This window comes from Antedon mediterranea, chromosome 1 (assembly GCF_964355755.1).
Source record: "Antedon mediterranea chromosome 1, ecAntMedi1.1, whole genome shotgun sequence".
Lineage (NCBI taxonomy): Eukaryota > Metazoa > Echinodermata > Crinoidea > Comatulida > Antedonidae > Antedon > Antedon mediterranea.
This window is the reverse complement of record NC_092670.1, coordinates 9,832,448-9,856,356: the sequence shown is the minus strand read 5'-3', so window position 1 is coordinate 9,856,356 and position 23,909 is coordinate 9,832,448. Positions and strand designations below refer to the sequence as shown.

The following is a 23,909-nucleotide window of genomic DNA, read 5'->3' as shown; positions in this document are numbered from 1 at the left end:
GTACTCAAATGATTTAAGGTTTCTAACAAAAAGCAAATTCAAAAAAGAAATGAAAACATACTATTTGTTTGTATAGTGATATTTATTTATTTTGTAAGAGAATTATATTGTATATATTTGAGAGAAAGTGTATTTAAAAAAAAAAAAAATGTTTATGTATATTAATTTTATTTTAGACAAGTAGCCCTAATTTATTTATATAACTATTTATACTTCAATGTTTAGGGGCTGAACTTGATTAGTTTTAACTATTTTTTAGCCCTTCCCTTGATATAATTATTATTATTTGTATATTATTACAATGTTTATAATTTATATTTATGGGTAAATAAAGAAAGAAAGAAAGAAGAAAGAAATGTTTAACGAATAAAAAGTAAATTTTGCCTGTCAGATATCTTAATTTGTCAGTACCTTTAAAAGGTTTCTTTGCTAGATAAAATAGATCAAAAGCTTAGTGGTCTGGAGGTATGAATTCACGCTAGTCATCTGGAGGTAATGGGTTCAAGACAATCTAACAACAGAATTCTAAAATCTGGAGATCAAAGGGTTTATCTGTGGCTGTGACACAACCAGTTCCAAGCCCCTCGACAGACACTGTGCGAAGCTGAGAATATGTACATAGTACTGTTAGTATTTGTCGCAGCCAGACATACGATTAAAGTATGATTACAAGTTCCTATCTTGGCAAGGCTAGCTTAGTGTTCTCATTGTTAGATTGCCTTGATGAGTTCTATTCCCAATCATTGACAAACCTTCAATGCAGGTTGGTACAATTTGTCTCAATACTTTTGGACAAACAAGTTTCAACTATCATTAAATAATGCAGTTTTTGCCATTCAGGAATATTATATTGTGATAAAAGGATTACACTATATGAATGAAAGTTATTTTTTAACAAACTTTGTTTAAACTTACAATCATGCATTCATGCTAAAAGAAAAAAAACATGCATTAGAAACATTTTATAAAAATTGTTTTTTCTCCAATTAAATTGATTATTTATTAATAATTGTTTTGAATAATAGTACAACAGATATGATCATTATGTTGGACATAACAACCGCTCTTTGGACCCCGCTGAGAGGACATCTACAAGGAGACATATTCCTGTATAATGACTCACACTATGGCCAACATTCCTATTAAGGGGACACTTTTTTAGTGTCTCCTCAGTACTGCTGCATTCATATTAAAATATTGACTCATTATGAAAAATAAGTTGTAATGATATCAGTGAATGGAACCGGTTTTCAATGTTGTTTTTTTTTACAAATAAATAAAAACACTCTATATCTACCACAATACATATGGAATGCTACTAGTGCCAAAAATAGAAATGAAGTTGCTTTTTTTACTGAATCTGTGCAACATCAAACACAACATAATATGAATGGAAGCACTCCAGCAGGCTGCACTAATAACCACTATGGCATATATACATTGCTCTAACTACCACCATACAGTAATACAACAGATACATTTTAGGCAAATATCTCGCTGCATGACCTGTGAAGACTCATTATTGTGAAAGGACATTTTGTGGCCACCTCTTACCCTTCATGTGCTCGTAATATTGGCTACCTGCTATGAAGCTGCCAGGCTTTTGCCTGTCATCTTTCACATAAGCGGGGGTAACATCCCTACCAGCCATCTGCGGAGAGAACTCCAGTATTCCGTGGCCGTGCGCTTCGTCTTCTTCGTGTTCATTGGCATTGGGGTGCGTTTCTATGTATGTGACGCTTTTTGGTATTTCTTTTGTATCTGTCAATTAGCATAATTAACATAAACATAATTAACAGAAATTATAATAAAACTGATAGAAATAAAAGATAATTTTAGAATATTTATTTAGGCGTATGTGTATGGCTATAGCGATCTTAATTTAATTAAAACTCATTTTTCAATAACTAAAACTAAACATAACCATGTATTAAGTAAAGGTAGTCCCACATAAGGCCAAGTAAAGAATTCTTAAATTAACTGTAATAAAACAAAATGCAAAGGAAGTCTAAAGTGTGTGTTTGTAAAACTACTAGAGTTAAGCGTGCATAAAACCAGTTTAAACTAATCCAAGTCATATCAGAGTTACATCGTGTGATCAGTTAATTCTCTTATACCTCTGTGTTGTTAACTCCGATATAAGTCTGGTGGTATACCTGTCCATAACTTTGATTGATTACAGGTGTATCCAATGTAACGTTATACCACACACGTCTATACGCAGGAATAGTTAAACCGATTGAAGCACTGTACTTAACTCTGATATAGAAAAGAGGGTGTAAACATAGCTAGAAAAAATCTATGGAATGTTGAATGTTTATGATTTCTAAATTCTATGTACGTGCAAACCGATCATGTGATGCTGCTGTATGTCTATTGCACAATACGAAACAAACCTACAAACTAAATAAGGTCCTAATTACACATACTTATCGTTACATCTTTGACGAGTAACAATAGAATAATAATTAAACCTAGTAGACTAGTAAACGTTTAATGCTCTTAAATGCTGAACAATATAATGCAGCAGAGGGCGGTACATTAACTTAACTAATAATCAATGTGACAATCTAATACGCATACTACAATCATTAAACAAGATTGTTGCGGTGCACTTTGGCAAAACTTAGAACATTAAGTCTGATATATATAAATGAAATGATATATACAAATATGATTTAAAATATATAACTTTATATAAAATGAATTAAATATAATGAATATAATATAAAATAATATGTGCAAGTATAATAGTAAGCTTTATAAGATGAAGCAAAAATGGTTAAAATGTTTTTTTTTTCCATTTCATTCAGGTGGAATGAGTTTTTCAGCCATGCTTTTAAAGTTACCTTTTTCTGTTTCTGTATTTGAGACAGATTCACTTGGCACTGTAAACATAATTTATTTGGAATATTAATTCTGGTTAAAATCTGTAAAGGTACCAAGTCTCTTGGATGTAATTGTGAGGATTAAGTGTGTGTTCACACTGGGATTGGGAGGCAAGCATGTCAACAACCAATCCACAGCATGCCAAAAGTGAAATTTCAAAATTTGCTCCAGACTTGATCACATAGTGCTAACAAGGCTTTAGTAGCAGAATGGAAATTTAGCATTGCAGGAATATGCAGGAGACAATTGTTATATTTTATACTCTCTTCCCTTTTCAAGTCTAGTGTGAACAAGGCTTTAGTAGCGGGATGACAGTTAACATTATGAGAATGTGTAGACATTTGTGGCATTTTATACTCTGTATTTCATTTTTCAAGTCCAGTGAAAAAAAGGGTTAAAGCGGGATTAACTTTATTTCTTAATAGTAAAATCAAAATTAGTGTATTAAATGTTGCATTAGATTTATAAGCATGCGGAATGTAACAGCCTTCAAAATATATATGTATATATATATATATTTGTTTATCATTAATGTATGGAAGGCATTTTATGCATTTGAACTTAATAGTTATATCATATATTAATTATTATTAGAAGAAATCATTTAGGTTAATTTTCTCAGTTTTGAAAAGTGCTAAAAATTAAATAATACTGTACCTTTTCGTTTATTAAATGGTTTACGTTGTCGCAACTTGCGCTTATTTGATGACAATGTTGAGGCTGCCTCGTCAGTATCCGAACTATTAAGTGGCGGATATGACATGTCCTCCTTTAAAAAATAAAAGAGAAAAAAAAAATTTTAAAACACTTAATTATTTAACAAATATTAATTTAGCAATTATATTACAAAGGTATTTGTTAATTTTGTTCTTATTGCTGCTAGTTTGAATAACAAGATACAGTACAAATTCATAAATGTACAGGAGAACGACTATTAAAGGGTCATGTAAAAAACATATATTGCACCTCATTTATTTCATTGAAGAAAGTATGTCCCTCAATAGGGGTGTCCCTATATAAATCGTCATTTAAAAAATCAACCAAAGGTACGCAATTAAAATTATAAAATACAACTCCAAAACAACAGTTTTTGGTATTAGGCTACACCATAACACACTTCTTTAAGACTTAAAAAGTGCATCAAAGGTCAAGAACAGGTTAAAAACAAATTCACCAAGAACACTTTCGTTGATGACAGATTTATATCATCTGATGTGATTTAACATCCTTTAAAACATTTAATAGGAAATTATAAATCTATAAATATTTATGAACATTAAATAAATCATGAAAATAGTTGATGGTAAATCATTATGTTGAAGCAAGATAATTGGTGTTAATTGACATTCTTTGAATTCCAATTTAATTGCAAAAAATATTTGGAAGTAAGCAAATCTGCTACTTGTATTGAAACATTATAATGTTGCAATTGAAATAAATAACTAATATAAATTGTCATTAGAGAGGTTTCGCAACGAATACGATAACGAAAACGGATACATCACGCATTTGTGAAACTTTTGAGCTGATCCCCATTTCATATTCGTAAAGCGTATTCGTGTTGACGAATATCATATTCGTAACTACAAAACGAGTATACTGTAGTTTTTGATCTATTTTGCACATTTTGCATTTGAATCAGGAATGATTCATGATTATAATATAATTATAGATTTATTGAAAGTAATTTACTAAAGTAATTTACTAAAATGCCAGGTCAATTTTGTCCTCACTCGCTTTGATGTTACGCTAGGCCTAGGCAGCCAAGCACCAAGCAACACGTACCTGCGCTTCGCTCAAATTTACCGCAGTCATATTTTGGACGGCGCCCTCAATATTTCATTGCCATGTGAAACAGATTTCTACTGGCTTACGAAAACGAATACGTGCGCGTGACGTATCCGTTTTCGTTGTCGTATTCGTAAGATTGCGAAACCTCTCTATTATCATATACCATAAACTATGTTAATTAATATTATACTGATAATGTTTATGACGTTGATTATGTTAATTTATTTGGACACCAACCAATTTTTGATGACCTACTTATCAAATGATGAACAAAGAACTGTAACGTGGGGAACGACTCCATCTCAGATGCGTCCAATGATCATAATTATGATGATAAATTAATGTTTAAATTTTATTTCATATGCATCCAAAAGTGAGAACCTTGCCTCTTAATAAAGAAATGGATAAACATAATTTATCATGCTTATAAATTAGTCTCATTTGAGGCTTGTTGATTGGAGTTGAAAGAGTTACAATCCCGAGACACTAAGTCAGGATTGAACCCGGGACCATGGTATTGGAAGGCAAGCATATTAACCAGAAGGCTACAGATCCACTATAATGATGTTGATTATAATAAAATAATAACAATTCTTATTTTAAAAAATATAAAAAGGTTGACTACCATGATTGTTCCAATCTATTATGGTTAACACCATATACTTCTTGTGATAAAGGTTTTTGACCTTCCATTTCCCATTTGTACAATTTATTTTGAAAAAATATTACCCATGTACGTGGAATTAAGCAGGGAAATAAATAAAAAGATTTTGTTTTTGAATAGAAGCCAACTGAATAAAATCCAATATGTGTGTAAATTTCAATGCAATCAATGAATGGTTAAAAGCTGTAGGGCATAAAGTTGTTTTCAGTGCATTATAGTGCATAATAACATACCACAGCAATTTAAATAATATGCTGACAGTAGTAAGGTACCATAGTAATCTGCTTACATAAACATTAAGAGGTTAAATCAGAATGCCGAGCCCTTGGGGGTCTCCCCATTATCGAACACAAACCAATTAATGGTTGATACCCTAGGGATGGTTACATTTACGTGAAGTATCCCTTTTAGCTAAAAACTGGGAAAAACAACATGGAGCTGACGAGATAGATCATTTTCGATTAAATAAGGAAATCATATTTGTTAAAGCTTGGTTCAAACTAGGAAACAATGACATACAGTAAGATTTGACCAATCACAAAAGATGATTATTTGAAACTGTCATTTGTCATTGGTCAACTTGTTTGCATTGTGTCTACGTCCTTGTCGTTGAGTCCTAGTGGGGACCAAGCTTTATAGTGAGTTTATGGTATGAGGACAACGACTGCATAAACATGCTTATTAAACATCATATAATTGGCTTGTTTAAAAACTTGATTTACGCTAGTCAGTACATTTCAGTGTTTTCCTTATATATGCATTTTGTAAAACTTCCTATTTTTTGTGTTGATATATTAAACATAAAATTGATCAGAACATAGTCATTTATTTCTAACATAATTTGTTACCTGGGTTGACATAGAAACATCTTTTTTAAAATTTGATAGCTTTTAATATTCGAAAAAACTTTTAATAATTGCATTTTCTTTAATTGGAAATTTTTTTTTTTTATAAATTAAAAGTTCTTAAATTAGAGTGTACGTGTGTCAATACTATTTCAAATATTAAGCGTCATTACAATATTCATATTGTATTTATTGGGCACAATTGTTGCAATGTCATGGCAACTAATGACTTGGCTTCATTTTCATTTATAAGAATACATTAACCTTTAAACTGAAAGATTGGCAGAACTCTTGAAATCAAACACCAAGTTAGATTTTGCTAATATCGGCATCATAAATTACAAGATGATTAAAATTATTACAAAGACTAGGTGATCAAATTAAACTTAATAATACGATACTAACGAGTGAATCGTTACAGTCGTGTTTTAAAAAGCAATATTCCTGTGTTGGATTACACCTTTCCTGTTTAGCGTTATTAAACAATCATGTTCGCACACGCTTATATCCCACACTAAGTTGTAGTATTTACAATATTGTATTAAATTAATATGAAATAACCTCGCTGTTCTGTGACCAATCACAGCATTAGTAATCAATTTGGTTTGGCCTTTCTCTTTGTTATATAAAACCTTTAATAAATCGAAATTAGTAAACACGCCCGCTGGTTGTATTGGGTTCGCATTTAATTTCAGACGAAAGGAGTATTAAAGACGGCTAACTTAAATCAGCTCGTAACATTAACAAGGTGTTCAATGCATAAAAGTAAAAACAAATCAATATCCCTGTATCTCCACAACAAATTTTTTATAGATGAACACAATCACTAAGCATGTAAAACCAGAAAATGCCACGCCATTTTCTGCTTTCTGATGGGCTTAAATTGACTTTCTAAAAATATAAAATTTGCAAGAATCCATTGAAAACATATATTATTGCGTACAAACACTTAATTAAAAAATAAAACGGAGAATGGCAACACAGAGTAGTTTGTTTATGACGTTTGTATAGATTCTGTTTTAAAATTTGATAGACTCTATAAATAGTAAAGAAAAGAAAGAATATCCTCATATCAATCAGCACTATTTTTATCCATTTTTATAAACACATGCTATCTTCGAAAACACAATTTTCTTTCCTTAAACCTAAAATCCTTCTTGATATATCCAAGTGTAAGGGTATGTTTAGATCTATGCAGTTATGCTTTGGTATTACAAGCAATGTCATATTATAATTAGAGTCGTAACCGCAAAGTGTTCAGATTTGCTTAACCAACGCCTTCGTTATAAACTGAAGCGTCACCAATTTGGGTGAACATCTGGTATGCAGGAGTAAATTTGATTGGTTAGATGTCAAATGTGTCGTAAGAGAAGGCTTCCACTAATCTTTCCCTGGTTCAGACTTATGGAGTTGTCTGCCGTGTACCATACGTAAGCATAACTCCGTAGTTCTGAACAGCCCCTTAATGTTTTAAGGGTTTTATGTATCCAGCACATTTTTTTTCCTTCAAAAACAGACTATTTTGTGATTAAAAGATTTAAAATATGTTATCAGGTCGCTTGTTCATTGAGTAATTTCAGTAACAATCTATTAATAGATCTCTACATAGCTAATGAGCAAAACTGAGACGAAAGGCAGTCTTCTGGATATCAGATTACCTATCTACTGTGATATTGCCACGAATATCGAGCCACAAATTCATTCATAGATTTAATTCTGTAATAATATTAAATTATTCTTCGAGCAAACCATCGACCTATGTCATTACAAATAATATTTTAAAATAATTCTCTTACGGATATTCTATAAATAAATCCCAGGGTGCTGCTACAGTATGCATTGGCGCAAAGATCAACCAATGACATACACTGTAATTTAATATAAAATTATCAATTTATATTCATTTTATGTTCCAAGATATTCTATAAATAATGCCCATGTTATATCGTAACAAAGAATTTTTTTTTAATATGTCACATAATCACTTTGACTAAAAATTGAATTGAAAAAAAATTGGTCAAATTGGCTGCCAATAGATTTTTTTGTTTGAATTTTATTTTGTCTTGTGATATGTAATGTGCAAACATTATTTTTTCTACGGAAGTGATTTCAATACTTATTATAACTGCGAGATGGCCTTTTCAAAGTTTTATTTTATCAATACATCTTTAATCAATTGGTACTCAACTTTTAGGGCGTATGATTCCTTGTAAACAATGTTTTTTAAATAGTTTTTGTCTGTTTTTACCTCTGCTATTGTTTTACTTGTTTTAGCATCAGGAAAAAAAATTTCACTTTTGTATTTTCAAAAGTGACAATAAATATATATCTTGTATATATTGACAAATCAGGCAAAGAACATTAATTCTAAACCGCCCGGTGATATACTGAAATTTAATTAATTAATTTGAAACGATAAAGATGAGGAAATCTGTGAGAATGAGAAAAAGTCGCCCAAACCGAGACTCGAACTCGGACTGCCTGCTTGATATGCAGATGTCCTAACCATTAGACCACTGGGGCTTTCATGGTATTGTTCGAACTCGATCTTGTATATATTATATATTTATCTATTATGTACCATTAATTTATTATGGTAGTATTAAAAGTTATTATTATTATGGTAATATATGTGTACATTAATTTTTACTGGAGTATTATTTTCAACACAAATTTCATTATGTACAGTACCAGTAATGTATTATTATGACAATAAAATGAATGTATTCGTTTATTAATTAATAAACAATGAATCATTTTGACCCCCATAACAATAATGGAATGTGCCACGTATGGCAAGATCAACCATATGTCCATTTGTCCATTTTTAATTCTTTTAATCATTAATTTAAAACATTTCTGTATCTTTTATGAATAAATACATACTGTATTTGTTTATGTCCATTTGACAAATATGGTAAAATTGTATATCAGATTAACAATGAAAAAATTATTCCAAAAAAAATTCTAAAATGTACTTACATCTCGTAATTCAAATGTTATTTCAAGATTTTGGGAAAATTGTTCGTAGAATTCCGGGTACATTCCCAAAATTTCCATCAAATCTTCTCGCACAATCTTGTGCAAATCACAGTACGTTAGTGCTCTAACATTACACTTTGACTTTCCTACAGTCACATATTGGCAAAAGTTCTCTCCAAATACGTCGTCTTTTCCTAAATATAGAGCAAAGGAAACAATCTTAAACTATTCAAATAATTTATTCCCACCAAATGTTTTATTTAATAGAAACTTTCTTCAGGTCAGAAATGTCCGGTTTCTTACACAGTATATCACTGGGCAGTATAGAGTTTCTCACTGGACTTTTTAGCTGGCATGGTTACTTTTAGAGACCATGGTAAGTTCTACTGGGCAGGCATTAGTTAGTAAAAGTAACCATTTGGACTTGGTATATTTAATTCTGTGGTTAATTTAAATAGCGACTCTGTTAATTTGACCAAAATTTAGCTCAGTGTTATCGAGGCTTATTTACAAAAAATGGAGTATGGAGATGAATCGGGAACGGTCACTATCCATTTAAATGTTCTTTTGCTGTATAACAAGTACATCATTCATGCCTCATTAATTACCACAGAAGCTAAGTAAAATACGATCTTTTATGTCAAACATTGAGTTTTTGAAATAAAACAGTTTACAAACCAAGAATGGCCAGAACAATATCATCTTTCAGGATCTCTATTGAGCCCCTACTTATGAAGTAAAGAGAATTCAGCACATCTCCGCGGTGAACCAACGTGTCACCAGGAGGCGCATGTGTCGTTTTGAACTTCATAGAAAGCGCCCTCAGACAGCCTGGACTGGCGCCCTTGAATGCAGGACAGTTATTAAGTAAATTGCGATTAAGGTGAAGGCATATATCCGCTTGAAGGCACTCTGGGAAGCCTTTGAGGACCTGAATAATTTAATTTTAAAAAAATGTCACTAAAACTAAAAATTATAGATGAATAGAAAAAACAATAAAAGTAAAATTGACCATTTTCTCAGTTTTTCAGGTAAACATTTTTTTTTTCAATCAAATTTTTGGTAAATGAGAATACCGTAACTAAATGTGACATTGAAATGTCATATTCAACATAAAAATTGGACAAAATTTCAATATTATATGTTTAAATTCAAGCTAGCTAATATCTATAACATTATAAAAGTCACTTACCATATTCATGTCAATACCATTGGTATAAGACCAAGCATGTTGGAAGTACTCCTCCAAACGTTGCCGTAGAGGATTAGGTATTTGGTGAAAACGTATAAACTCCTTGACACGCAACATTTGGGTATGATAGCGTGCAGTTCCAGAATAAAGCCTTTGAATGATGGCCGAAACATTACCGAAAATACTAGCATACATTAAAGCTAAAAAAAAAACCAAACAAGTATTTTTATTTATTTTTTTATTTTATTTTATGTCTTTAGGCAATGTGGCCAAGGATTACCAATAGTGAATTAATCACAGTCCTATCAGATAGGTGGTAATCCCCCTGATACAGGGCTATTGTGTGAACCAGTTCACCGGGGTAACCCCCTACTCTTTTTCGAATAATGAACTGGGTTCTTTAAAGTACACACAGGTTATAACTGTGTACACTGGACCTACGGTTTATAGTCCTTATCCGAGAAGACTTGTTCCACCACCAGAACTAGGAGCGAGTCGGCCTCGAACCCTTGCCGATGTTGTTGTTGGCTCTTTAGGTACAGTAAACGGCGCCCCTGCCTTAACCGCTCGGCCATATGAACTTATGTTAAAAATTGTTCTCAAAATCTACAAAAATATGGGTTGGCTTTGTTAAAACATTTCCCCGTGCTCCATTTACAAGAAAGTTTCCCTAATAATAGGGGTGTCTCAAATGAGGGTTCTATGGTATTTCTCATACTAGCGCAAAGGAAAAAACACTGGTGAATATGGCTCTGCCATTACATTATAATTATCTTATTATTAATCATGATGTTAATTTTGAGGTTGCTTCCTTGTACAGTATCTCTTTCTCCAGTGTTATTCTAAAGCTATGATGTGATGTGCCCATATATGGACAAGATGAAGTCATATCATTGCCATATTTGGGCACATAATTTTTGTCAAACTAGTGTAGATAGAGCTTAAGATCTCTGGTGCTATCCCTTTATACTTAATACATATATTGCATATTTAATCTAGAAGCATACAAAAATGAAAAAAAAAGGGATACTTACAGCCTATTAACATTACACAAATTGAAAATATTTTCTCGGGATTCGTGTTAGGCGACACGTTGCCAAATCCTACACTTGTTAAGCTACTAAAAGTGAAGTATAGCGCTGTTATATAACGAGACTGTATCGATGGACCAGTGCCATTACCGTACGGCTGGTTCGTCTGTTCTGCTAGATTATCTAACCAGCCAATTTTTCGATCATCTGGTAAAGCGCCGTGTTCAACGTTTCCGATAGCGTACCAGATGCACGCCAACCAATGCGCAATAAGTGCGAATGTGCACATAAGGAGAAGTAACACTGCAGCACCATACTCGGAATAACGATCAAGCTTTCTTGCTACTCTCACTAACCGCAATAATCGCGCTGTCTTCAGTAAACCTATCAATGTCGTGGTCTGAAAACAAAAGAGAAAGGATTATTAATTTTTTTCATCAAGATTACAATCGCTGCCCCTGTCATTTATTGGACAGAGGAATCACTGATGTTGACTGCAGTCAGTCGCTACGGAAAATCAATTCAACAATGTGAAACGTTAACGCACAAGAGAAACATAGTATTAGCACGTACGCAGAGTGAACTAAGTCAAAGTCTACGCGGCAACAAACATTGATGTAACCAAGCTGGTTTAATTTCACAATTATTAAAGGCATTTGTTATGTTGTGTTGCTTTTTGGAGCCAGTACGCTTTAGGAAAGATGAAAGTTATTGTCTGTGTTGTCCACACGTCCTGTGCGCAATTTAACCCAGCTGGCTGGTCATGTGTTACTATCCCACACTACATATACATGACATATTCATTGGGGTACAGAAAGTTTGTGAGAACCACAGTGTATACTATTAGATGTTTACGGTATAACCTGTCAGACATATTCTTTTAAACACCAACAACTTTAATTTGTTGATCAGCCGGGCTTACGATACTTATTTATTATTTTTAATATAATATGACTACTTTTAATATTAATATTATATAATTTCTATTAGATAATGATAAATTGAATTTGGTTGACCTGTTATGATTGTGTGTTAGAAATGCATTTAGATATTGATGTTACTATAATGGATTTTGTTACTCGTTTCAAAGCTTTGAGCTATTTGGAATTAATGACATAATGGCCATGCTTAAAGTAATTATTGACCAAATAAAATTGCTCAAATAATATGCAGAATTATAGCCATAATGTTCATTATAGATATTGTATCGTATATCATAGCTTTCATCACAACGTCGGAGTGCTATAAACATTTAGCGCTATTGGAAATAAAGAATTTCTTCTCATTTTAATCATATTAATTAATTCAGTTTAAATATTTTTATTAGGGGCAGATTTAGCGAGAGAGGGGAACACGCTTCCATTTTTATCATGTTTGTGCTCCATGTTTAAAAATCAATATATCACCAGGCAGTTTAGACTTTTTTGTATGCCTAATGTGTATAATAATATTCGGAGATTGCTCTTCGTGAATTAATATACTGTACTGAATGATTTAGCCGTATCAATTTGTTTGTTGCGCATGTGTGCAATTGAAGGCTAGTGCTGTTTCAATGTACCATGTCGATGTTATTAAAGAGTTACTATCCAATCAAATTTTTAAAAAATATTATAAAAGCCCTATTGATCTAATAGGACATTTTGCTTATGAAGCAAAAGGTTTTGAGTTTGAATCTCGGTTGGCAAGAATTTTTCTTAATCTCACAGATTTCTTTATCTTTATCGTTTAAAATTAATTTTCAGTATATTACCGGGCAGTTAACAATTTATCCTGTGCCTGTTAATTTATATATTTTAAATATGCGGAATAAAAACTCATGTTATGGGGGATAATAATAATTTCATAGAACATTGTTCATTCTGCTTTATATTCATATCCTTAGGAGAATCGAATACAATACAGATTAAATATAATGTTAATACAATCAATGTCTCTTAAACAATTATAGATATAATTGATGGTGTATATAATTTGACAGGCAACACTCCAAACGATGCCAGTGATAAACTATATATATAGATCATCACTTGTGATCAATATCTTAACTATTGTCAAATCAATTTCTAAAAATAGTCATCTTATTATTAGCCGATGTTTGCGTCACTATGACCCCAAATTAAAAGTGCCAATTATCACCAATAAGTCAGTCGGCATTATTCTAGATATCTATCAGTAAATTTATTAAAGGCCAGGTGCAGGGAAAAAACTAATAATAATAGATCCCCTATGTTCCATATTTCTTTTATTATTTTTGTTATACTTACGTTTTAAATAAGCACTTTCATTTAAGAGGGTAGATTACCTAGTCAAATCCAGATTCCTTTAAGTACTATATACGCAAATATTGTAAATACAGAAGTATATCTAACTTTGATCAAATTATGAAAAAGAATTTTTTTTTTTCAGTAGAATAACTTTCACATGGCATCTGATAATTCAGTATATCTTTACTTAATTTAAATTATTATCTTCATTTTTTTATAGTGTAGATATTAAATAAATAATTTTTTTTTGTAAAGCTAATAAAGATGAAACTACATCAGTATTCTGAAGTCAATTTCATGGTAAAATAACTTAATCAATACCTATTGTTTTGTGAAGGATCATAATAAGGAACACCACAATACATCTAAATTATCAGTCAATAACGTATGTATCAAAGAAGGTAAAAATATAAAGGACGTATTGTGTGAAACACGTTAAGAGTGTTACACATTTAACCTAAGGGTTAAGAGAATGAATTGCACAATGAACACTTGGAATCGTTTGTGAGTTACATGATATTGATTCCATTGTATAGTGTTCACATCAAATTATGACATTTCATTGTATAGTGTTCACATCAAATTATGACATTTCATTGTATAGTGTTCACATCAAATTATGACATTTCATTGTATAGTGTTCACATCAAATTATGACATTTCATTGTATAGTGTTCACATCAAATTATGACATTTCATTGTATAGTGTTCACATCAAATTATGACATTTCATTGTATAGTGTTCACATCAAATTATGACATTTCATTGTATAGTGTTCACATCAAATTATGACATTTCATTCAAAGGTATACAATAGATTAAAAAAATGGGCAGGTAAAAATTGTTTTGGGGCAACTAAATTGCAGTAATTGGTTTCCTGAATGGCAACCTAATTTTTCAAAATTCTTTGAGGCCTTCTGAGAGGGTTGACTGAATTATGTCTAGAGATATATTATCATAGCTGAATTATATATATTAATTTTCCTCAGTTTATTTAGAAACTGACAACATTCAGATTAGGTCCACATGGACCTATAAAGTACAGTGCCTACCATGACCAGCGTAACCATGAACAGTGTAACAATTTATTTAAATTCTTTATAAATACTCAGGGCCTGTGTACTGAACTATGATGAGTGAATGTGTGTGACAGTGGATGTGTGTGAACTAGTACACTGGGTAACCCCCTACTCTCTTGAAAAGGTTCTTTAAAGTGCACATGAGTCAGATGTGCCTTCTTGACAATCGCTTTATAGTCCTTATCTGAGAAGATTCGCTCTACCACCACCACCAGAACCATGGAGTAAGTGAACCCTTGACAATGTTAATATTTATTTAATTACATTTCTTAACCGCTCGCCAACTCACTCGCTCATCAAGCAAATGTGGCTTGTGTGTTGTACACATCTATGTGGACAGGTCTGTTACCGCCATATCGTTCTCATGATACAGTGTTAAAATGATAATACTGTATGATAATGACATGATGTATTTAAATTTAATCACTCAAATTGTGGGTGGTGCTTGTTGTATTGTATTGTTGGAGAACTTAGCTAATTTGTTAAGTGACATCATATTCTATATAATATACCAAATCAATTAATCATTTCAAAAGTGAGATATCCATCAATAAATGTACAATGTACGAGTCAGGTCATTCATTACGCAACAGCAAACCGGTAAGCCCACGAGGACCACGAACATACTCTAGTATGCATGGATACGGAAATCATGCGTTGATTAGTCACATGGGCCATAAGCATTCATGCTTCGATTACATTTAATAATGTATAGAACCATGCATCAATGCACACATAATGTCACATAGGAATAAGTGTTTGGAAAAGAAAGATTGGATATTAAAATCGGTACAAAACTCAACTAGTGTAAAGTCTCAAACCAAATATTTTATAAAATAGGGGCTGTCAAGAATTTTATTGCCAATAACTATTGGAATGTATATCAATATACCAATTATGAATGTTTATGAGTTGAATGGAGATGATACTGATGATGTTAATAATTATGGTGATGATGAGGAAAAAGAGAAGAAAGTAAAAGATGTGGGAAAAGAGAAGGGAGAAAAAGAGGGAAAAGAGAAGAAAAGAAAAAGAGGAAAATGAGAAGGAAAAGAAGAGGAAATCAGGAAAAAAAAGGAGGAAAAGAAGAAAATATGAAAAAGAAGAGGAGGAAAAGAAGAAAATAGAAAAAGAAGAGGAAAAAGAGAAGGAAAAAAAGAAGGAAAAAAAGAGAAAGAGGAAAAACAGCAGGAGAAAAAGAAGAAAACCGGTAAGGGAGAAAATATGAAAAAAGGAGGAAAAAGAGCATGAAGGAAAATAAGAAAATAGGAAAATGAGAAAATTTGAAAAAGAAGAGGAAAAAGAGAAGGAAAAATAACAGGAAAAAAAAGGAGAAAAGATAGGAATAGTAGGGGAAAATCAGCAAAAAGGGAAGAGAAGGAAAAAGGAAAAGAAGGAAAAAAGAGAGGAAGAGAAGAAAAAGAGCAGAAGGAGGAAAGTAGGAATAGGAAAAAATAAGAAGGATGATAATGATGCATGATAAATGACGAAAGGGATGAACAGATGAACAAAATAATTCAAAAATGAATAATTCACTAATAAATGAAAAATTAGCCTCATATGAACTAATAACAAACATTTAATAATCGCGGTAGTAATTAATTGAAATGTAGTACAGTATAGTTTTTATAAAATATCTTCCTTTGAACAGCCTGTTTGCACAATTTCCTTCCCAATTTGTACATCACTTTTGGGACATTATTTGTTACCCATACAAAGAGCTTTAACATTTATAAAATTTAAAAGTTAAAAATAATGCTACTACATTTTTCTGTCACTGAAGTTACGGTTAATTTGTTGAAATTTGGAAAATGAAAATTAAAATTCAAAGTAATGAATATTAATGAGATAATCCATTAATTGAGCCATGCTGAGTTTAGCGTGACTAAATGATGGGACACTTGAGTGCACAAAAACTATACAAAATAGATAGCTCAATCTACAAGCTGCCAAAGTGTCTCCAAAAAAGTACAATGATGAAGATAAAACTGTGCCGTCAAGTTCCTTAACATGAGCATAAAATATTTTCCATGCCATATTTTCCATAGATTTAGTTTTACATAATTTTGAAAGGATTAGTAAATTCTATAATAGTGGGGTTATACTAAAACTTTGTGGAATCAAATATGCCAAAGTTTGAATAGCAAATTTTCAAAAGTGAATGGTGTAAATTTGTTTTTATCTGGTATGGTAAGCTTTAACATAGAGATGCTCAGAAATTATACAAAATACAGTAGTTCCAGTTGATAATGGTGCGGTAATAGTGATTGTACATAGGTGATGATGAGATTGATAAAGATAATTGTAGGATAATGATATAGGATATGATTGGGTAATTTTGGTTTTTGCTTTTTGTGGAAAAAAATAATCCCTGTAAAAATCCTGGCCAATAAACGATTTTATAACTTGATTTGTTATTATCATTTCATAAAATAATAAGAACAAGATAAATGCTACTACTCACCTCTTTATTACTAGTTTGAAAAAGAAGAAGATCGAAGGGTATTGCCGCTACGACATCAATGAGAAACCATCCTTTAAAATAATGAACCGCAATCTTACCGGGGTGCGAGACCACTTCATCGTTCTTATTCACATAGGTAGTCCGGAAGTTTATTAATATATCAATAATGAACATTATATCAACTATCAGATCTATAATCACTAAAGGGTCTTTATAATTCCCAGAATTTTCATTGTTCGATGTCTCTGAATTGGCCTTCTGGTCCACACTTGCTTCTTCGCTGAGAAGAAAGACGGCTACGTACGGCGTAACGATCGCAGTGTAAATGACAAGCAGTAGAATGATCCAGTCCCAAACGGCTTTAAAAGGTGAATAGTGTAGAATTGTCCACTTGTGTATACGAGGCGATTGGAGTTTATATTCTGGAAGGACTTCCGGACCTAGTGACAGCACCTGAAAAATATTTAATACCATATTATAACAATTTTCCCGTCAAAACATAATGTAGGTCACCAATATCCCAGGTCATCTAGATGATATGAGCGAGTGTCGCCTTTACACAAAAAATATTGTCAAATGCATAAAGTATAATTGTAAAAATATTTAATTTCGGTTGTGTATAACAAAGTTTAACTTAAGGCTCAATGCAAGAATAAAATCAATGATTTTTTAATTTTGTTGGAATTTTCTCGAGAATATGAATCACTTCACTAGATGATTTCTGGATGACTCAGTCTAGAAAATATACATTAATATTACTTTTTAAATTAAAAGGCACAGTACAAATTTTAAACAGCCTGGTGATATACTGAAAATTAATTTAAAGTTCTGCTTCATATGCAGATGCCTTATAGACCACTGTAGCTTTCATGGTATTCTTCAAAATCGGTTGGACAGCAACTATTATTACATAACTATACATGTTCTATACTTTTCTTTAAAACGGATTTACTTGTAGATTACCGAGATTACTTAATTCATATAGCCTTTGACTCCACTAATTGATATTTTCTTTAATTGTCTTTTAAATCCAAAATTAAGAAATGTTTGTAAATGGTTCTTGTGGACCATGACGACGATCTTTTTTGCCTTGTGTTTCTTGTGTATTCCAGTCTGTAAATGCTGCTGTTGATTGTGAATTGATATAAAATAAAAATGTACGGAATAACAGTCAAGAAGGATAACATTTTAGACCAATCAAAATTTGAATATTTTTGAGATGCTTTACCAAAAAGGTCTTTGAGAACAGATTTAAACTTTTAAGTTACGGCTTTAAGGGTGAGTTTATAAGTGAATGAGCGGAGACAACATCAAAGTTGATAATGGATATAGGAAGGGGCAGAGTTTTGGAAACACTTGGCAAAAAAATTTGAATTTGAGATGGTCAGAAAGGGGAAGCCAGTGAAGTTGTTGAAAGATTATGTATTACTATTAGTTAGTTAGTTAGTTAGTTATGTATTAATTTATGTCATTTTTTTTAGTATACTATGACCGAATAGGAAGGAATGAATATATTTTTCTGCGAATGTTTTTAATCATTTCAAATTCTTTCAAGCAAATGGAAACAAAAGCTCTGCAAATTTATTTTGGATGTTTTACTTCATTGTTTTGATCTAGCTTTTGCTTATTTTATTTGTGTCTCCATTGATATCCAGCTACTGATATTTATATCATTTTTTTACCTTTTGATTTATAAATTATATACTTAATATTCATCCAGTCTTTATGCTGTATATACTATACACCTGGTGCTATACAAGTCTCAATCATTTATCTTGTTGAAATTTTTATTTGTATACTGACAGCATTGTTATTATTTTTATGCCTTGATACATTATATACTTAATATTCATCCAGTCTTTATGCTGTATATACTATACACCTGGTGCTAAACACTAGTCTCAATCATAGCTCTTTGCAATTTCTATTTGTTTACTGACAGATTGTTTTTTTTATGCCTTTTGATTTATATATTATATATACTTAATATTCATCCAGTCTTTATGTTATATACACTATACACCTGGTAAACACTATAGTTTCAATCATTTATATTAAATCGGGAAACAACTGCAAGTCAAAATGATAATTTCCATGGACACAAATATAGCTGCACATCCTACCAATTAAACACGTTCGTCATGGCAACGAGCAGCATTTTTCAAATTTATGTAGAGACCAATCCTTAATGTTTTTATAATTGTTGTATGAATGCATACTGTAATACTTCTAGCGAAGTGTTAGCGCAGAAGAGAAATTGGATAAATCATGGAAATTTTAATTTTTAATGTTTGAATACAAAAAAAAATGATGAACTCACTGTGCTCAACTGTTGTAATTCATTATTTAAACATGTGTGTGTATTATATAAAAGTCCAACTTGTGACTGCACACAGGGCCTGTTTCTACAGACCAAGGGAATATAGATTTAGATATTGTATTTTAAAATAACAGTATTGTTTTTTGCTAAATACTGGTCCTTTATAAAAAGATTTTAAATAAGGTTTTAAAAACCCAATTGATTCAGGTCCATAGGCTCACTCACTGCATGGTTCTGGTGGTAGAATTAGTCTTCTTGGATAAAGACTATAAATCATAAATCAGTGTACAAATACAAAATGATCATGTGTACTTTAAAGAACCAGTACAATTTTCAAGACGAGTAGGAGATTACCCCGGTGCACTAGATCACACAGCCACTGTCGTGGATGGAGGAAATAATGTTATGTGATTTTTAGGGGAGAAGCATGTAGAAAAGTGTAACATTTACAGTCCACAGCGCATTGTTTGTGGACTGTGATATATAGTTTCTACATTATTACAATATCTTCATCTGCAAACAGCCTACTCTAGCTAGTAGTACACTATTAGGGTTTATCTATATCTATTTGCACTCTCATGAATCATGACAAACCACTTTATTTACACAAAAGTATCTGATCACATCATTTAATTATAAAGTTATTGGAGACTACATCTACCGTCAGACACAAGTCACCAGATATATATTTTTAATTAAGCTACTGAAGGCAGTTTCCAAACAACACATTTGTACATAGAATTAATATCGTACATGTGTTGTTAACAAAAAATGGTATTTGCATTCGATAGTATTTATTTAATTATATTTAAATGATCCTGATTTAGGTCTAATTACTATACTGTACTTTTTTGGCATGCATATCATTGGCCAAGTTACTGTACTTGAGCCTTGACAATATTAAGCTTTGTTTCAGGATGACAATGGTAATTTAACAGACTGTGACACTTGTGGAATGACAATAAAAATAAAGGGTTTGAACTTTTCCTTTTAAACAAAAAAAATCGTACAAAATGATAAACAACAGAAGAAGATCCTCTGAATAATTTTGTTACTCCAAATAATGAGACAAATTTATCTCAAATTTGTCCTGTCTTTATTTCAAGTTACACTATATGATAAACATATTCTACAACAATTTTATGTTGTTGATCATTGAATGAATTTCTCTAGTCTGTTTTCTTTTCTGTTTCTTTTGTCCAGGTTTTGCTCAACACAATTGATTTATATCATCTTAGGCATTTGCCTTCTTCTTTTACGCTATGGTTTTCTCAATTTCACATCGGTTTAACATAAATTATTTGATAACACTGTATTTATACCTACAATTGTACAATTTTTGTTTTGAAGAAGAAGAAAATAAATGTCTAATTTGGTTGATTAGTATATTGATTGATCAATTAATTGATTGAAGAGTATGGGTATTGCTTTGCAGTAAGAACATACAATGGATGTCAATAGATGATTTTCTTGGTGTCATACACAAATATCATAATTTTATATTAAAAAAATTCCTAAATAGGTAAATTAACCTACCCTTAAAATAATTCATATAAACATGTCATATGTGACAAGCATGTGACACTGTATCGCAGAACTTTGCCAAGATACTGACCAAATTAAGATAACACAACGAATCAGATATAATTTAGGTACAATCTCTGATTTTAACATTCAGGTAAAAATATTCAAATGCCAGAAAGTACATAAAGGGCAAGAGATAATTATATTTTTGTTGAACTGTAAAGACAATAAACAAACACAATAGTATAAATGAATATTGATAATTGATTACCTCTGCTTGCATCGGCAATTCACCTATTCATAATACTACGGAGTGGCAACAATCTTAGTAGCCCCATTATTTGCCATTATTGATCTTTTCACGATGCTTAGTGTCATGTTTCAACTCACGATAAATACCTATCTTGCTCTTAAGCCTAGTAGAATAATGAACCAAGTGTGGCATAATTACTTGAAACACCTTTACGTGTTTGATCTTGTTTACATTCCGCGGTGTACTCATTATTATTAATATGATTTAACACTTTGGATTTTGGTAATAACATGATTTAATACGTAGTTTTTAGTTTCATTTGTTCATAAAGAAACAAACTTTTAAAACATTTACAAAAAAAAAATAATACATACAGTAGAAGCTCTTTTTCATTTCATTCATTTCAAAAACATTTATTTATTCAATAATGCATCAAATTAATAAAAACAATACATAATTATAGTAAGATAATAATAATAATATCCTGGATTTATATAGAGCCTAATGTTGTGAAACCTCTAAGCGCTGAACATTATTAACCCAGTCATTTTTTTTGGATCAAAAACCTATGGAAACATACTCCCATAATGCAGCTAGTAATCAGCGCAAAGTTGTGTCATGGTCGAACCGGGTTCCCAGAGAGAGGCAAACGTAAGTAAAGTATCTTGCCTAAGGATACATTTGGGAGCTTCATGAAACACCTTTGTAGAAGAATGAATGTTGATTGATGATAGCTGTATAAACGAAGTGACCCTTAATTAGAGGAGAAGAAAGTTGTGTTGTCCACACCTGTGTGCAATTCAGCTATTCAGACTTTGGGACACAACATAGTATCCCCTTAATAGGGATGTTGTATTATATATTTCTCCTTCCCACTCCCCCTGTGTTCATTCTATAGGAAAGTGTTCCCTTAAATAAGGTAAAGGATTAATTGATATTTTCAACATAAAGTCTGGGAATTCCAAAGTGACAATGAATTTCTCTATAACCCATCACAAGCCAGAAATCCCAGCATACAAATCATGTTAGGAACCATTTTTCTCTGATCTTCTTCTCCAGAACTTTGAAACTCCAAAATGAAACAGAACTCGAAGGAGCTCAGGGAAAATAAGGCTGAAGGAATGATGATGATGATGATGGTGATGACGACAATGATAAATATTTTCTTATTTTGTAAAGGACTGAAAGATCACAATTTTTATGATCCACAGAAGAAAACGAAATACTTAGAAATAGCAAGTCCAATTATATTAAATCATGGATCTACGGCAAAGGCTCTTACCATACACTTGTATGTCTGAGACCTAAACATTGTAAATTTCACAGAAACACAGGCTTTTGAAATGTCAATTTTTTATTTGTTATACAGTCCTCAGAACAATTTGGTTATTTTTCAAAGGCCATGCTCTCTCTCTCTCTCTTTCAGTAAAAAACCATCAATAACAAACTCAAATTTAAAGAAATCTTAATTTTACAAAATGCATTTTTATGACGTCATAATGAAAAACGTATATAGATTTATTCATAAATAGTATTAAATGCAGGAAAATGTCCTTACAAATAATAAAATGTTTTAAAACTACATTTTATTATTTATAAAAAAATTGTTAACTTCCCATGGATCCCATTTTGAAGAAAGTTCTTTCAATGATGAATATGCAGTAACTTGTTCATTTATCCTATTGTTATGATAAATACAAAAACATTTTTAAAAAGTCACTATTCGATCGATTAATCAATGTCCTGATCTTAAGGCATTCTTCAGATATTTTATATCTGTTGGAATAGTCTTTAACCAATGTTTTCCTAGACGTGGTCCTCATCCTGAGCCCTGCCATCATTTCGAATCTTAGCACTATTGTGTAAATATGCAATATACCTAAAACAACCAAACTCCTCCTATTCAGAGGACACGGTCTCTATTAAGGCGAAATTTTGTTTAAACAAACAAGGGGAATAAAAAGAAGCTAGCTCCTTTTTAGGGGATACTCCTATGAGTATATACACCTAAAACAGAAATCCAAACTAACAAATAAGGGAAAAAAATAGACGCTATCCCCTTTTTAGGGGACACTCCTATTGAGGGGACACTTTCTTGAATTTCGAATGTGTATTTCAATATCAATGCTTGGAGGATATCATAATGAAATTGAGAAGGTTAGTCATACTATCCTAAGGGGTAAGCTTAGAAGTGCCTTATTCTGCTGTTTATGATAATGTTAATTCACTAAATTACTGAAAATATGATCAATATAAGTAAATTACAATTACAATATTCGAGTTATGATAATTATTGTTGCGTTTTCCTGTGCAGCACCCATATTGTGGATACACTACCAATAGACATAAAGACATCAGAAAACGTCAACACCTTCAAAATAAGACTTAAAACATTATTTTTATGGATACAAGTCTGATTGATTGATCGCAAAAATAAAATAAGGACATATAATTTTTTTTTAATTAATGGTATTAAAATAATAAAATTGAAAATTTGATTACCTTAAAGTATTGTAAAAATTTAATAAATTTGAAGTTGAGTTTATGGTAACACAGTCGTAGAACCCATATTGGGGGGGGGGGACACTGCATTGACACAAGAAAGTGTCC

General features: G+C 31.5%; 2 protein-coding genes across 9 annotated transcripts in view; one reads left to right on the top strand and one right to left on the bottom strand.

Annotated features, from left to right (window-relative positions):
* The window catches only part of LOC140055909 (voltage-gated inwardly rectifying potassium channel KCNH6-like), an 82,277-nt gene that overhangs the window by 3,534 nt on the left and 54,834 nt on the right, over positions 1-23,909 (bottom strand). For 4 of the 8 annotated variants that reach the window (XM_072101193.1, XM_072101194.1, XM_072101196.1 and 1 more), the window contains 8 exons: positions 17,203-17,655; positions 11,398-11,794; positions 10,364-10,563; positions 9,850-10,102; positions 9,172-9,365; positions 3,547-3,658; positions 2,850-2,888; positions 1,555-1,761 (listed from right to left, as the gene is read on the bottom strand). In XM_072101193.1, the coding sequence (XP_071957294.1) occupies positions 1,555-1,761; positions 2,850-2,888; positions 3,547-3,658; positions 9,172-9,365; positions 9,850-10,102; positions 10,364-10,563; positions 11,398-11,794; positions 17,203-17,655 (1,855 nt within the window). The remainder of the gene's footprint in view (positions 1-1,554; positions 1,762-2,849; positions 2,889-3,546; positions 3,659-9,171; positions 9,366-9,849; positions 10,103-10,363; positions 10,564-11,397; positions 11,795-17,202; positions 17,656-23,909) is intronic. The other 4 variants (XM_072101195.1, XM_072101200.1, XM_072101197.1 and 1 more) reach the window with 4 other exon arrangements.
* The window catches only part of LOC140056049 (large ribosomal subunit protein eL43), a 220,534-nt gene continuing 198,607 nt past the window's right edge, over positions 1,983-23,909 (top strand). The window contains exon 1 of the mRNA XM_072101295.1: positions 1,983-1,998. Within this exon, the coding sequence (XP_071957396.1) occupies positions 1,996-1,998 (3 nt within the window). The 5' untranslated portion in view covers positions 1,983-1,995. The remainder of the gene's footprint in view (positions 1,999-23,909) is intronic.